The sequence below is a fragment of the Manis pentadactyla genome, chromosome X, assembly GCF_030020395.1.
Source record: "Manis pentadactyla isolate mManPen7 chromosome X, mManPen7.hap1, whole genome shotgun sequence".
NCBI classification, from domain to species: Eukaryota; Metazoa; Chordata; class Mammalia; order Pholidota; family Manidae; genus Manis; species Manis pentadactyla.
Genome location: NC_080038.1, coordinates 29,901,980 through 29,917,660, shown reverse-complemented (window position 1 = coordinate 29,917,660; position 15,681 = coordinate 29,901,980). Strand labels below are relative to the sequence as shown.

The 15,681-nt window shown below is 37.1% G+C and overlaps 1 protein-coding gene across 1 annotated transcript in view; it reads right to left on the bottom strand.

Annotated features, from left to right (window-relative positions):
• Positions 1-15,681, bottom strand: part of CFAP47 (cilia and flagella associated protein 47) — a 510,608-nt gene that overhangs the window by 460,875 nt on the left and 34,052 nt on the right. The window contains exons 9-13 of the mRNA XM_057495502.1: positions 9,915-10,104; positions 8,986-9,196; positions 6,191-6,343; positions 5,350-5,536; positions 5,149-5,245 (exon numbers count right to left, since the gene is read on the bottom strand). Coding sequence (XP_057351485.1) covers positions 5,149-5,245; positions 5,350-5,536; positions 6,191-6,343; positions 8,986-9,196; positions 9,915-10,104 — 838 coding nt within the window. The remainder of the gene's footprint in view (positions 1-5,148; positions 5,246-5,349; positions 5,537-6,190; positions 6,344-8,985; positions 9,197-9,914; positions 10,105-15,681) is intronic.

Below are 15,681 nucleotides of genomic sequence, written 5' to 3'. Positions count from 1 at the left end.
CATCAGCATGGTTATGACTTTTGTTTTGAATTCTTTTTTCAGGAAGACTGGTTAAATCTATCTCCCCAGGTTCCTTCTCAGGGGAAGATGTAGCAGATGCCGAAGCTGTCTGGGTTAGTCGTGTCTGGATCATATTTTTTGCCTTTTCATCTTGATAGGTGCTACTGACTGTCAGCTGGGAGGGCCAAACTTTCCGCTTGCTACTGGCCTTTCTTTACTGGGACAACTGCGTCCCCTAGTGGTTTGTGTTGGGTAACTGCATGTAGGCTGGGTCTTGTGTCTTGCCGGCCGGTATGGAGGAAGCTCCCTTTCTGAGGGTGTGGCCAGCCTTAGACTGCTTCTCTGCTTTTGCCGCGCCCAAGGGGTGATGGACAGGGGGCTGTTTGGCTGTTTACTTCCGTGAGGGGTCTCAGAGCTGTTGCCCAGGGGGTTAGTGCGCCCGGAGTTCCCTGGAATTTCCAGCTGCTGGACTGTGATCCGGGATGCTTCTGTCCAGCTGTGGGGTCCCTGTCCCTTTAAGACTTTCAAAAAGCACTCGCTTTCAGGAACCCGCTCACAGGTCTTACTGTCCTGCTTCCCTAGTATCCAGCACCCCACGTGTGCTCTGTGTCTGCGCTCTGGTGTGGATGGCTAGGGCTGGGTGTTTAGCAGTCCTGGGCCCCCTCTCCCTCCCCGCTCCAACTCCTCTCCTCCCACCGGGAGCTGGGGTGAGGGGCCTCAGGTCCCATCGGGCTGTGGCTTGTATCTTACCCCTTTCACCAGGCGCTGGGTTCTCATAGGTGTGGATATAGTCTGGCTGTTGTCCTGTGTCTTCTGGTCTCTCTTTTAGGATTAGTTGTATTTGTTGTATTTTCAAAAATATATATGTTTTTGGGAGGAGATTCCCTCTGTCCTACTCACGCTACCATCTTGGCTGTGCCTCAACATAACAGTCTTAAAAGTGTATGTACCAAACAATGGAGCTTCAAAATAAACTAAACAAAACTGACCATTCATAGGATAAATAAGAAAATCTACAAGTATAGTTTGGGACCTCATTCACATTTATCAACAACTGAGGGACTAGGCAGAAAACAGTAAAGATTTAGTAGAAATAAGTAACACCATTAACTAATTAGGATCTAACTGACATTAAAGAATACTCCATCTAACAATAGCAGAATACAACTTCTTTTCAAGTCATATGAACCGCCAACAAGAGAGACCACATGCAGGATCAGACTTAACAAATCTTCAAAAATGTTAAAGAACTGAAGTCATACATGTGTATACCAAATGGGATCAAACTAGAAATTAATTAACAGAAAAAAAAGTCTTAGAATTTAGATAACACACTTCTACATAACTCATGAGCCAAACAGAATGTTTCAAGGAAAATCAGATAATACATTAAACCGAAAGAAAGTAAAAATACGTAAGAATAGGTGGGAACGTAGGTAAATTACAGCTTAGTGAGAAACACAGAGCACTGAATTATCACATTAGAAAAAAAAGGAGGGGCTAAATCTATAATATAAGCTTCTACCTCAAAAAACTAGAAAAAAGACAGTATTTCTACTCCCACCTGAGTAACCCATATCCTAGTGAGAAGGCTAAGGAGGAGCGTGCCAAGAAGTGTGGAATCACCATCTCTCAGGTCTCCAACTGGTTTGGCAACAAGCGGATTTGCTGTAAGAAAAATATTGGGAAGTTCCAAGAGGAGGCAAACATCTATGCTGTCAAGACTGCTATGTCAGTTACCCCGGGGGGCCGCAGACACCACAGCTCCCCAACATCCCCTTCCTCCACAGGCTCTGGAGGCTCTTTCAATCTCTCAGGATCTGGAGACAAGTTTCTGGGGATGCCTGGACTCAATGGAGATTCCTATTCGGCTTCCCAGGTGGAATCACTCCGACACTCAGTGGGGCCGGGGGGCTAAGGGGATAACCTCAGAGGATGCCAGATGTACAGTCCTAGGGAAACGAGGGCGAATGGCGGCTGGCAGGAGGCTGTGACCTCATCCTCGGTGATATTCCCAACAGAGGGACCAGGGAGCGTTCACTCTGACACTTCCAACTGATCTCGGCCCTCAGCGCCACAGGGGTGGGGGCTCACAAGGCAACTATTAAAGAGGACACAGGCATCCAGAGGACAAAACCCAAAAGAGAAGCGCAAGACAGAGAAGGCCAAATGGGGTTACTCCCTCCCCGGCCAGACTCTCTCAGTGCTGGGAGTGCTGACTACATGGCAGGGAAAATGGGACCCCCTAAGGGGAGAGTGGAGTCTGTCTTCCCCTTTTACCTTTTCAGTCTTTTTTTCCTCTCCCCCTTTCTCTTCTTACACAGAAATACACAAATCCAGAATCCTATTTTTCAGATCCCTTTCTCTCTATTCTTTCTCACATATACATACAGCTATTCTGCCTGTCTCTGTCTCTCTCTCTCTCTCTATGGGCTCCCCCACTCTCCCTCCCTCACCCCACTTATCTGCTCTGGGATCTGTGGAGATACGCACCCTGCCCAGAGATGCCAAAAATGGTGACACAACTTCTGGACAGAGGACTCTGGCCACGCCCCCTGTGCCTCCCCACCCCCTCCAGAAGGCTCTATTGCCTCACACGCAGCTCATCTTAAATCAACAAAATTTCTTGGTGGACAAGAGTGTCTGACTCAGAAATCTACCTCGGAAGGAGTTTCTGCTACTTTAGGGAATTGTTGACTGGGCTATTTGGGGTGGAATGCTTTTTCTTTTTAAGAAAAAAAAAAGTAAACCTGGGATCCATCTGTAGTTTTTTCATTTTTTTGTTGCTGTTGTTGGTCCTTAATTTTTTATTTAGTTTGGGGAAGTAGATGTTTTTATAAATACGTTGATTTTTTTCCTTAATTTCTTGCTTTCCCATATTAGGCATGCTAGCCAAAGGGGTCATGCTAAGAGAAAGAGCAAACAGAACTGGGGAAGAGGCCCACCTGGCTCCAGTCCTGTCCATCAGGAAGTACATTTAGCAGGGCACCAGGCCTGTCCCCAGAAAACCACTTAGACATTCTTTGCTTCTGCAGGCATCCTGCTGCTGCACCTGGTAGGGAGGCAGTCAAGGGCTTTGCTCTGCTGGCCTATCCCCCATCTTCTCACATCCCTTGGGCAGGGCTGAACTTAGTACTATTTTGAGGAAAATGCCACCTTCCTCTGTGAGTGACATGTCTTTTAAATGTTTTTATTAAAACTACTATTTGCAGGTTGAGGGGGAAGAACAGGGGTGGGGTTGTTGCTAAATATGTTAAATATGGGTTGGGTGCTTGTGTATGTATCTCCCTCAATCTCCCCAGAAAGGAGATGTCTTTTTCTTCCCCCTCAGTCCAAAATCAAGAGGGCTGGAAGAGGAGGGAGGTTGCAAAAAGCCAGGTATGGGAGAGAGTAAAACCATCACTGTCCCATCCTTGGCCCTGAACCCGACCATCTGAACCCCTCAAACATCCTCAGGATTTTATACAGACTGTCATAGTGCAGAACCCCTCTCATCAAAGACCCAAGCGCGACTGGGGGGGCAGGTTGGGAGTGTGATGGGTGGTGGGAGAGAGAGGCATGGGCCAGGGGCAATTCTCTCCTCACTTGTAAACCTGTAGTGTCACAGAAAAAAAAAATGCAGTTTTAAATAAAGAAATTTCTTTTTTAAAAAAAGAAAGAAGAGCAAATTAGGAGGATTTACACTTACTGATTTCTAAAGTTACTATAAAGCTACAGTGTCAAAGAGATTGTAGAACTGTTTTAAGGACAGACATACATATCAACAGAATGGAATTGAGAGACCAGAAATAAATCCTGACATATATGGTCAATTGATTTTCTACAAAGGTGCCAGGGCAACTCAATGAGGAATAATAGTATTTTCAACAATGATTCTGGGACAACTGAATATCCACATACAATATGAATTTAGGTGCTTAACTCAAACCATAAACAAACATTAACTCAAAAGGAACTGTAGTCCTAAATATAAGATCTAAAATTACACGAATTTTAGAACAAAAGAAAATATCTGTGATCTTGAGTTAGCTAAAGATTTCTTGTGCATGATATCTAAAGCATGACGTATAAAAGAAAAAAATTTGATAAATTCAATTTCATTTAAATTAAAAACTTTTGTACTTTAAACAATACTGTTAAGAAAGTGAAAAAAATGGGCTTACAGAAAATATTTGAAAATCATGTATCTGAATCTGATAAAGTACTTATATCCAAAATATATAAACAACTCTTACAAATCTGTAATAAGAAGGCAAATGTTCAAATTAAAAATTGGGTAAAGAATTTTAAAGACATTTCTCCAAAGAAGACATATGATTTAAATAGACATATAAGTGAATACATGACAATATATTCAACATCTTACTCACTAGGGAAATGTAAACCCAAACCACAGTGAAAATGTTTCACACCCACTAGGAAGGCTACAATCAAAAAGACAGAAAGAAACAATTGCTGGTGAGAATATGGAGAAATTGTAACCCCCATACACTGTTTGTGGGGTTTTAACTTGGTAAAGTCACGCTGGAAAATTTTTGGCAGTTTCTTCAAAAGTTAGATGTAAATTTACAGTACAAAGCAGCAATTCCACTCCTAGGAATCCAACCAGAAGAAATGAAAATGTACGTTCACTCAGAATTAAACGGAAATGTTTATAGCAACCTTATTCAGAATAGAGCTTCAAACTGAACATAGCTCAATGTTCATCAATTGGTAAATAGATAAACAAAATGTGGTATTCCCAAAAAATCAGATACTATTCAGATATAAAAAGGAAGAGAAGATTTATAACTACTGCCACATGGATGAACCTCAAAAACATGCTAAGTAAAAGCAGAAATATAAGAGAGACCACATATTGTATGATTCTTTTTATATGAAATGTTCAGAATAGGCAAATCTACAAAGATACAAAGTTGAATAACAGCTGCCTGGGGTTAAGGGTGGGAACAGGAAGTAACCGCATATGGTCATGAGGGCAATGACAGCACTGTAAAATTGAAGTGTGAGATGGCTGCCTATTCCTGCAAATTTACTAAAATTGATTGACTTGCATACTTTAAACTGGTAAACTTATGAAATATAAATTACACTTCAATACATCTATTAAAAAAACAAAGACTTTAGTAGACTTTTACCAATTCTTACCAATGATTACTTGATGAATTTGCTTTGGTGTCAAAATTAAGCTACAATCATGTTTTTCATGGGGTGTGGATGGGCCTGATTTAAGTCCTGTGAGAACCTATGAAAAAAATCAACTCACATTAGTCCAAAATTAACTGTTCAATATTAGCAAAAGATATTTGAATTGTCATAGTATAATTAAAAGTAAAATATTGCACATGCCTTTCTTTTCAGAGATGCTGTCTCCTTGGATGACATCTTCTTGGTACTTAGCATTTGATTAGGTCTGATCTGACACATTGCTGAAGGTAAATCCTCTTCTATTTCTGTTTCTGAGAGGGAAGGTGACTTTATATCTGATCCTGGCTGTAATCCTATGTCTGTATCGTTATATGAATACATGTATGCCCTAATGAAATCATAATAATGAAATTAGGCCAAGTCTTTTAGAAAACTCATCAGCAAATCCAAAGATGCCCTAAGGCGCATGCTACAGATCCCCCTCAGATCCATTTAAACAGACTGATGCACTAATCTGCATACAATGGCCCTCTGCTGGGGAGACGCATTCTCAAACACCTCCATAACGAGTTAGGCCCACCCCACCCCACCCCACCAGGCACAGCTCATAATCAATGACAGAGAAGGAGCACAAAAAACAAGCCCCCTTGGCTCAAGGCAGGACCTATGTGATATAATTTATGTTCAAGAGACCCTAGGCATCAGGCTCGGTGTAAGCTTTACTCACAACACATCATTTCTCAGTTCCTTCCCCTGCTCTATCCTGCTTCCTTCATCTTGTACAGGTTTCTCCTAAAAGAACACTCTCCAAAAATCACACGTGCTCAAACCCCTCTCTCAGGATCTGCTTCTGGGGAAACCCACCCAAGACATTCACAAATCAAAAGGAAGAAAGGAAGTAACTGTAGTCAAACTAGTTTAATGTTCTGCTATTTGTATATATGAAAAAGTCATTTAAATCACAAAAAAGAAACTGAAGAGTAAAGAAAGGCTCTATAGGCACCATGGACTGTTTCATTCTTTCTGAGGAAATGAACTTTACCTCTCCGCTTGTTTTTGTAGGCGCATGTTTCTTGAATGTTCAATGTGTCTTGCATAATAGTTGTCATGTGCTTTCTTTTCTATTCTTTCAAATTCAGTATATGCAAAATCAGGATCCACATAGTTGTATCTTGGAATCTTTGTGAAAATTGTCCTACAATATGAGCAAATTATGTTAATATTTATGCACATTTGCATTTATAAAATCAGTATTTATTGAGTTCCTCCAATACCAAAGGTTGGACATAGAATGGTGAATAGGACAGATTCTAGTCCTTTCCCTCATATCCTATTACATCTCAAAACATGATTACATGTAGAACTAGAATGGTATCTAATTTTCTTCTCAATCTAATTAGAAAAAATATCTAAGGTCACTGGCATGCACCCTAAACCCACTTAAAGAATTAGTCAAATAGGCAATTTGGACAGTTCTAGATTACAGATGGGACTAGATCTGAATCTGATTAATTTTTCCTAAGAGTTAGCTACTTGTAGATTATTGTGATTAAAGTTAGAGAAAAAATATAGAATGAATCCATTTGCTAACCATGCTACATTCTTAATATCTCAGAGTTTATGAAATAACCACCAACAATAAATCTACACAGAGAAAAAACCTATGAAAGAACTGCAAACAACTTTATATCTCATATTCACTCAACAGGGTTCATGTTCTTCCTTTCACAAACCATTTATTTTGCACAAAACAGAAAGGACAATTTATTTGCATCTAGCCTTGGTCTACCTCAATTCTCAGCAAATTTTATCAGTCATTACAATAATCACCCTCAGTAATTAACTCATAAGTATGAACCCATTAATCATATAATCAAATGAAATGTAATCTAATATTTCTCCCTGTCTTTAACAATTCCTTAATAGTTACAATAAGACAGCTTCAACTGAGTTAAAGTCTGTAGAACAGTGAGGCAATAAGAGAGAAACAGATGTTTTGTTATTCAAAGATAAATTATTGATATTTAAATTTCCTTGGCTCTGGGAACCTTAATCATCATTAGAACCAAGAAGTAATTCCTATATCTTAAATCCGTATCTGTGTAACAAGGAGAAAAGGAGAGAGTTGGAAAGAAGTAGTAAATGCTTGAAGTGAGAAAGAGCTGACTACTGACACATCTAAATGTTTATCAATTTCTTAAAAAATAAACTCCAAGAAATACCTCTGCAGATTTCAGTAAGTCACTGTTTTTCTAATGTGCAAACTATAGGGACAAAAAGTATTAAGTAAATAAAACATTTTCCCACATTTATTTATTAAAATATATATTTACTGAGTGTCTACTATATACCTGACACTGTTCTAAGCACAGGACATAACTGTAGTAAATAAAAGCTAACCCAAAATTCCTACCTAATTCTCTCCATTTTCTTCTCAGAAACTGAAAAGGTAAAATGTGTTACAAAATAAAATAGCAGCTATTGTTATAGACAATTTAATATGCTGTAAAATTTCATTACTTAAAGTTACTAATTGCTAGCCAGAAAATAACTGTACTACACTTTGTATTTCTATGAGTAAGGAAAAATTAAATTGAGGAAAATAATTACTTCCATGGAATAAACAGGAAATTCTTAGCCTTCTTCAAAAAAGTTCTGGCATTTTTAGACCATATGATTAATATTGATTTAGACAGAAAGAAAATGTTAATGTTAAATTAATACATTATATCTGTATATAGATATATTTGTATAAGCATAGGAAATGAATGAATAAGATACATAAAGAACTGTTTCCAGCAGCTATGTCTGCAGGGTGGGAAAGAGTGCAATGAGCCAGAGAGAGGGATGGGTTTCCATTTTTTATACTGTATAATTATCTAACACGGAATCTGAGTGATTTTTACACTTCTGTGGTTTATGGTATTTGTCAAATAAAAAAGAGATGTGGATGGAATCTAGAAAATAAAATAATAAACTATATAAAAGAGATAGACTATATAAAAATCCAGAATTTTCCAGTTGTGGAAAACAAAGCAATTATGGTCCAAAAATCAAATGGTATTGCAAGAAAATGGCTGTAAAGTTAAATGAGCTTAAAGACTCACCAAAGGTAAAAGACAAATAGAGAAAGCCCAGGGACATTATCAAGTTTAGACGGCCCAGGTAGAGAAACAAGCAGGCAGAAAAAATACCCATTTCAGTCGCAGTTTCTGATGTAATGGCCCAGATAAAGATCTGTCAGGATGCCTGGGTTTCTTCTCACTAAGTACGGGTAAGATAGTTATTTCTTTGGTAAGTTTCAGTAAGCTCAAATTGAGTTTTTCATCACCTGTGATCCTAATTGGGGAGGTTTTAGTTCAGTTTGAGGAAGGTTACAGGAAATGTGACTTGGAGGGGATCAAATGATGATGAAGACGATGACGAAGATGATGATAACAATGATGACATCATTGACAAGGATGATTAGCTTTTTTTCACAATTTTAAAATCTTCTTTATAAATCTTAAATTCAAACTCTCAGCCATAATAAACATGACTACTCTGAAGACTTGACACATTTCCAAAAGTGATTATTTTTAGTATTATTCTATACTTGTCAACAGCAAATTTTAAGAATCATCTGGTAAACTATTCACTTCCTGGCAAGTACAGCAGAGGTGATGAGAGGTTAGATAAAGCAAATATAGTACCACCCAACAACTATCTCCTCCAATGCAAAAAAAGAAAAGAAAAATCTTATTACTATTATTACAATCATTAGTTTGTTACAATGGGAACTGGTCAGTCATCTGCATATCATCGTGGCCATTTTGTGTTTTTAACATAGCATGATACCTGAAATGTCTATTCTGCTCTCCAGACCTGATACTTGCATTTCGGTCATTGGGAAAGGCTATCAGCGCATCCTTTGACTCTTCACTTGAGCGATGATCATGAATGCGTGTAAGGGTTGACTTCAGCATTGCGACAGGTGCACAGTCCTTGTATGTTGTCAAGTCTTTGGCCACAAACTGTCCAGCAGGATTACTGACCAAAGGGGATATACCTTTTATAAAATTGGATATTAAGTTTAAATGTCATTTTTTAGTTTTAGCTTTCCAAATAATATCTATCAATTAATTAATACACTAATCATAGGTTCTAACTTAAAGCTGTCTCTAAACAAAAACATATTCAGAAAATATGAATAATTCAGTTTATAAGTAGACCTATATAAAAAAATTTAACAAAGTAATGCATGCATAAAAAATAAAACATATAACTGAAAAGATTGGGTTGGCCCATATGGAACACATTTTATAGGTTAAAGAGAAATGAATATCAGCAATTTCATATGGAACAATATATAAAAGATGATTGAGGATTAGATGAAATAGCAGCAAGAAAATCCATGGAATTGTCAAAACCAATTTATATTACAGACAAACAAAAAAGTAGAATAAAATATAAAAACCTTTAAAATATTTAATAAATGTTATAGATTACTAAACCAGTACTATTTAAAATGTAATCCTCAAAAAGGCAGCATCACCTCCAGGGAACATGCAAATCTTTGGGCTTCAACAGAGACCTACTTAGTAATCAATGCTGGGATGCAGGCGAGCAATACCTATCTAAACAGGCCTTCTGGTGATTTTGATTCATGCAAAAGCTAGGAACCACAAGATTAGACCACATTTAATATATATAGCTTAACAATTAGTATATTAAGATAATTCTACACTATTTTTTTTTAAAAAAGGTTAGTGTACACATTAGCTTACCAGGATTAATTTTCATCACAATTTCCTTGGTGCAAGGTTTGCAGACACTGTTGAAATCTAAATATACTCGGTGAAAAGGTTTCAGTGATAAAGACTGCAAATTTTCATCTACTACTGGGCCAATAATGTCTATAAACTGCTTCACTTTAAAGACTCCAACTTGATGTGGAACGAATGAACATATCACATTCTGAAAAAAAAAGAAAAGTAATCTACTGCCATAGGCTGAATGTTTGTGGGACCCTAAAACTCTTATGTTTAAACCTAGTGCCCAAAGTTTTGTAATTAGGAGCTAGGTCCTTTGGGAGGTGATTAGGTTATGGGATTAGTGCTCTCATGAAAGAGGCCCCACAGAGCTCCGTTGGTCCTTCCACCGTGTGTGAATACAAGGAGAAGTGTGCAACCAAGGAGGCCCTCATCTGACCATGCTGGCACCCTGATCTGGGATGTCCGGCCTCCTGAGCTATAAAAGCTAAATTTCTTTTCTTTATAAACTATGCAGTCTATGGTATTTTGTTATAGCAGCCCAAACGGATTAAGACCGTATTGTACTGTTGGAAAAAATAAAAACAAATCCAAAAAAATTGTCTCTAAAATTTTAAGGAAAGCTAGCTCATTACCATGCTATGAAAGCATTCTGGAAATATCATACACAGTATTGACAAATCTTTAAGATACATATTATTGCAAAATTATTTAAGAAAAAACTAAGAACAATGGTGCTGAAGCACTTCCAGAGTGGTAGATTGAGGACCTCTACAAAGCTACTCCTCCACAAACAGAAAGAGACCACTGGAATAACTGTTGAAATCAACTTTGCAGATATTTCAAAACTACCCAAAAGCTTGCAAAAATCCAAGGAGTACTTGAGAAAAAATGGCTGAATCTCTGAAAGGATGACAGGCTTTGTGGCACTTTTACTTGCTGTAATCCCATCCTCCTATTCCCAGGTTTGTGCTCTCTTTGAAAAACAACAGCCTTACAACCATGGTAGCTGTGAAAACTATTATCCTAGCAGCCAATGAGGGACAAGAATGGCTTCGGAGCTCTCCAAAAACCCCATCCCCAGAGAACTGTCCCTATATGTCCTATCTGGGAGCTAGCTAAAAAGCCTATTATATGAGCATGTCTTTAACTGACCTGATTCAGAACTCATTCTGTATGAACAGCTGTCTCCCCAGGGTTCTGCCACCCCCCAAAAAAGTATCTGGCAATTGTAAAACATCACAACCTGAAGTAGCATTACCATGTAGGCTAGTAAGAGGAGGGAGGGAGAGACGAAGGAACGAACCACAAAATATTCAGAGGGTATTTAAAAGCTCTCACATATTCCTGGGAATCTAGATTACCACACACATGTGCAGGACAGTTTATATACCCAGGGAAGATTTGACAAAGCAATAATTTCTTATCTCTGGCTGACTTTGAGACTCTGTACAAAAAGGAACTGAAGACCAGACAGAGTTGTAAACTACCTGACAGAACACTAAAGACATGCTTTACCCAATACACTTACACAGAGGCTCTCAGCAAAGGCTGTGAGACTTACTGACTCAACAAATTTAAGAGAATCTCTGCCCAGTCATTAGCTGATCACTAAATTAACTGAGCAGACACTTGATTGGCTGCACACAACAAAGAAAAACAACCTTTACAGAATTAGCCTAAACAGTCACTAGATAAAAAAACAAGAAATACCGATGACAATAAATCCTGGCAGCTATCTTATTTCCAGAGCTGCCAAATTATATCACTTAAAATGCCAAGTTTTCAACAAAAAATTAGGGGATACTCAAAGAAATAGAAAAGTATGGCAAATATACAGGCAAGATGCAGTAAAAAGAAACTGTGCCTGAGGAAACACAAATGTTGGACTTAACAGAGACGATAAGTTGATTATTATAAATATGTTCAAAGGCTAAAGGAAAACATGTCTAAGAATTAAAGGAAGACACCAAAAGCAAAGGCAACAAAAGTAAACATAAATAACTGGGGCCACATCAAATTAAAATGTTTCTACAGAGAAAGGAAACCTCAACAAAATGAAAAGGCAACCTACAGAATGGGAAAAAATATTTGCAAACAATATATATGATAAGGAGCTAATACCCAAAATATATAAAGGACTCATACAACTCAAAGCAAAAAAAATAAAAATAAAAATCCATTTAAAAATTGGGCAGAGGACCTGAACGGACATTTCTCCAAAGAAGACATACAGATGGCCAACAGACACATGAAAAGATGCTCAACACAAGCAACCGGCAAGGAAAATACAAATCAAAACCAAAATGACATAACACCTCACACTTGTTAGAATGGCTATTATCAAAATGAAAAGAACAAGTGTTGGTGAGGATGTGGAGAAGAGGGAATCCTTGTACACTACCGATAAAAATGTTAATTGGTGCAGCCACTATGGAAAACAGTATGAAAGTTCCTCAAAAAATTAAAAACAGAACTACCATATGATGCAGCAATTCCACTTCTGGGTATTTATTTGAAGAAAATGCAAACACTAATTTGAAAAGATATCTGCACTCCAATGTTACTGCAGCACTATTTATAACAGCCAAGACATGGGAACAACCTAAGTACCCACCAATGGGTGAATGGATGAAGAAAATGTGATATATCACTCACACACACACACACACACTAGAATATTATTCAGCCATTTAAAAAAAAGGAAATCTTGCCATCTGTGACAATGGATATACCTTGAAGGCACTATGCTAAGTGAGTAAGTCAGTCAGAGACAGAAAGAGAGAAAGGCAAATACTGTATGATTTCACTTATATGTAGAAACTGAAAAAACGAAAACAAGCTCATAGATACAGAGAACAGATTGGCGGTTGCCAAAGGTGACGGGTTGGGAGTGAGGTGAAATGTGAGAAAATGGTCAAAAGGTACATATTACCAGTTATAAATAAGTTCTAGGAATATACTGTACATTATGGTGACTATAGTTAATAATACTCTATCAATCACACATCAGAAAGCTGCTAAGAGAATAAATCTTAAAACTTCTCATCATAAGAAAAAAATTTGTATGTATGGTGATAGATGTTAACTAGACTTCTTGCTATTATTTTGCAATATGCACAAATATTGAACCATTACATTGTACACCTGAAACATCTATGTTGCAGGCAATTACACCTCAATAAAAATAAAGTATGAAAAAATATCTTACAAAATAGAGAATAGCCATAAAATATAGAAACTGTTAAAAAAAAATAATGAGAAGGAAATGTGGGAAACTCACAAATATGTAGAAATTAAACAATATACTCACAAGTAACCAATAGGTCAAAGAAATCTCAGGGAAAATTAGAGACTACTTTGAGATAAAGAAAAACTAAACCACAGCATATCACAATTTATGGAATGTGACAAAAGCAGTGTTTAGAAGTAACTATACAGCTATAAGCACCTATATTTAAAAAAAACAAAAATCAAAACATTATCTTCCACTGTACAAAATAGAAAAAAGAAGAGCAAAATAAACGCAAAGTGAACATAAGGAAAGGACATTTCAAAGACATAGTTTCAGATTTGTTGATTTTTCTCTATCATTTTTGATGTTTTTGATTCTCTATTTCATGTATTATTGCTTTTGTCTTTATTATTCCTTTGGAAAACAATATGATCAGTTCCCAAAAAGTGAAACACAGAGTTATTATATAATTCAATAATTCCACTCCTAATTATACATTAAACAGTATTGAAGTCCGGTCCATATGAATTTTTGGATTTTTTTTATATTTCTGTAAAGAATACCATTGGGATTTCTATAGGGATTACAATAAACCTGTAGATTACTTTTGGTAGTAGGGACATTTAAAAATATTAATTATCCTAAATCTATGAACACAGTATTTCTTTGCATTTATCTGTCTTCTTTAATTTCCTTCATTGGTGCTTTATAATTTTCAGCACATATCTTTCACCTCTTTAAATTTATTCTTAAGTATTTTATTCTTTCTGTTCCTATTTTGTAAAAGATCCTGAATAGCCAATGCATTCTGAGCAAGAGTAAAGCTAGAGGCATCATACTTCCTGACTTCAAACTATATTATAAACCTACAGTTATCAAAACAGTATGGTACTGATGTTTAAAAGGACATATAAACAAATAGAACAGAATAGAGAGCCCGGAAATCAATTCATGTGTTTATAGTCAACTGGTGGAAAAAAACAGCATACAATAAGGAAAGAATGATCTCTCTAACAAATGGTGTTAGAAAAATTGGATATCCACATCAGGAGAATAACGTAATACTATTTAGCCTTAAAAAAGAAGGGAATGTTGCCATTTGGAACAAATGGATGAACGTAGAAGATGTTATGCTTAGAGAAATAAACCAGACACAGAAAGATAAATACAGCATGATCTCACTAACATGGAATTAATTAGATTATGCAGAATCTAAAATAGTAAAACTCATAGAAGGAGAAAGAATGGTGGCTGCTGGGGGAGTGAAGGAGGGGAAAAGGGAGAGTTTGGCTAAAGAGCACAAAGTGTCAGTTATGCAAGATGAGTAAGTTCTGGAGATGCACAACATGATGACTGCAGTTAACAATACTACACTGAAATTTGCCAAGACGGTAGATCTTAAAAGTGTTCTCACCATTAAAAAAATCATAATGATGTGAGGTGATGAATATGTTAATTAGCTTGATTGTGGTGATTATTTTACAATGTGTATATATATATATATAAAGCAAACATCGAGCTGTATACCTTAAATATATATAATTCATACTTCAATAAAGGTATATATAATTTATACTTCAATAAAGCTGAGAAAAAGAAATGTCAAGGATAAAATTGGGGAAGTATGAGGCAAATATAAACTGTATATTAACTATCACACCCCTTCAGGGCACTTTGTGTTAAAAGCTCTAATGTTTCCTTTTGTTTAATTACATACTTTGCTTCTATAGTAAAAAAATAATACATACATACATAAGAAAACCTGTCCACACAAAAAAACTTGTAATGTATGTGAATGTTTATAGCAGCATTATTCATAATAGCCAAAAGGTGGGAAGAACTTAAATGCCCATCAACTGATGAATGGATAAAGGTAGTATATCCACACAATGGAAAACAATTTGCCATACAAAAGAATGAGCTATAGATACATATTCCAACACTGATGCACCCGAAAAATACACTAAATCAAAGAAACCAGACACAAAGTCCCCAAGTGTATATGTGATGTCAAGAATAGGGAAACTTATAGACATAGAAAACAGATCAGTGGTTGCCAGGAGATGGGGCTTGAGGAATGAAAAGGGCAAGGGACCGCTAATTGACATGGGGTTTCTTTTGGTGGTAATGAGAATGTTTTACAAGCAGTTGTGTTGCCAGTTGCACAAGTCCGTGAATTTACTCAGTACCATTGAATTATACACTTTACATTTGTGAGTTTTAAGATTTCAATAAAGCTGGTACTAAAAAAAGAATAATCTTGAGTGGAGCCAAGATGGCGGCGTGAGTAGAGCAACGGAAATCTCCTCCCAAAACCACATATATCTATGAAAATATAACAAAGACAACTCTTCCTAGAATAAAGACAAGAGGACACAGGACAATATCCAGACCACAGCCACACCTGCGAGAACCCAGTGACTCGTAAAGGGGGTAAGATACAAGCCCCAGCCTGGCAGGACCCAAGCGCCCCTCCCCCCAGCTCCCGGCGGGAAAAGAGTAGGCAGAGTGGGAGGGAGAGGGAGCACAGGACAGCTGAACAACCAG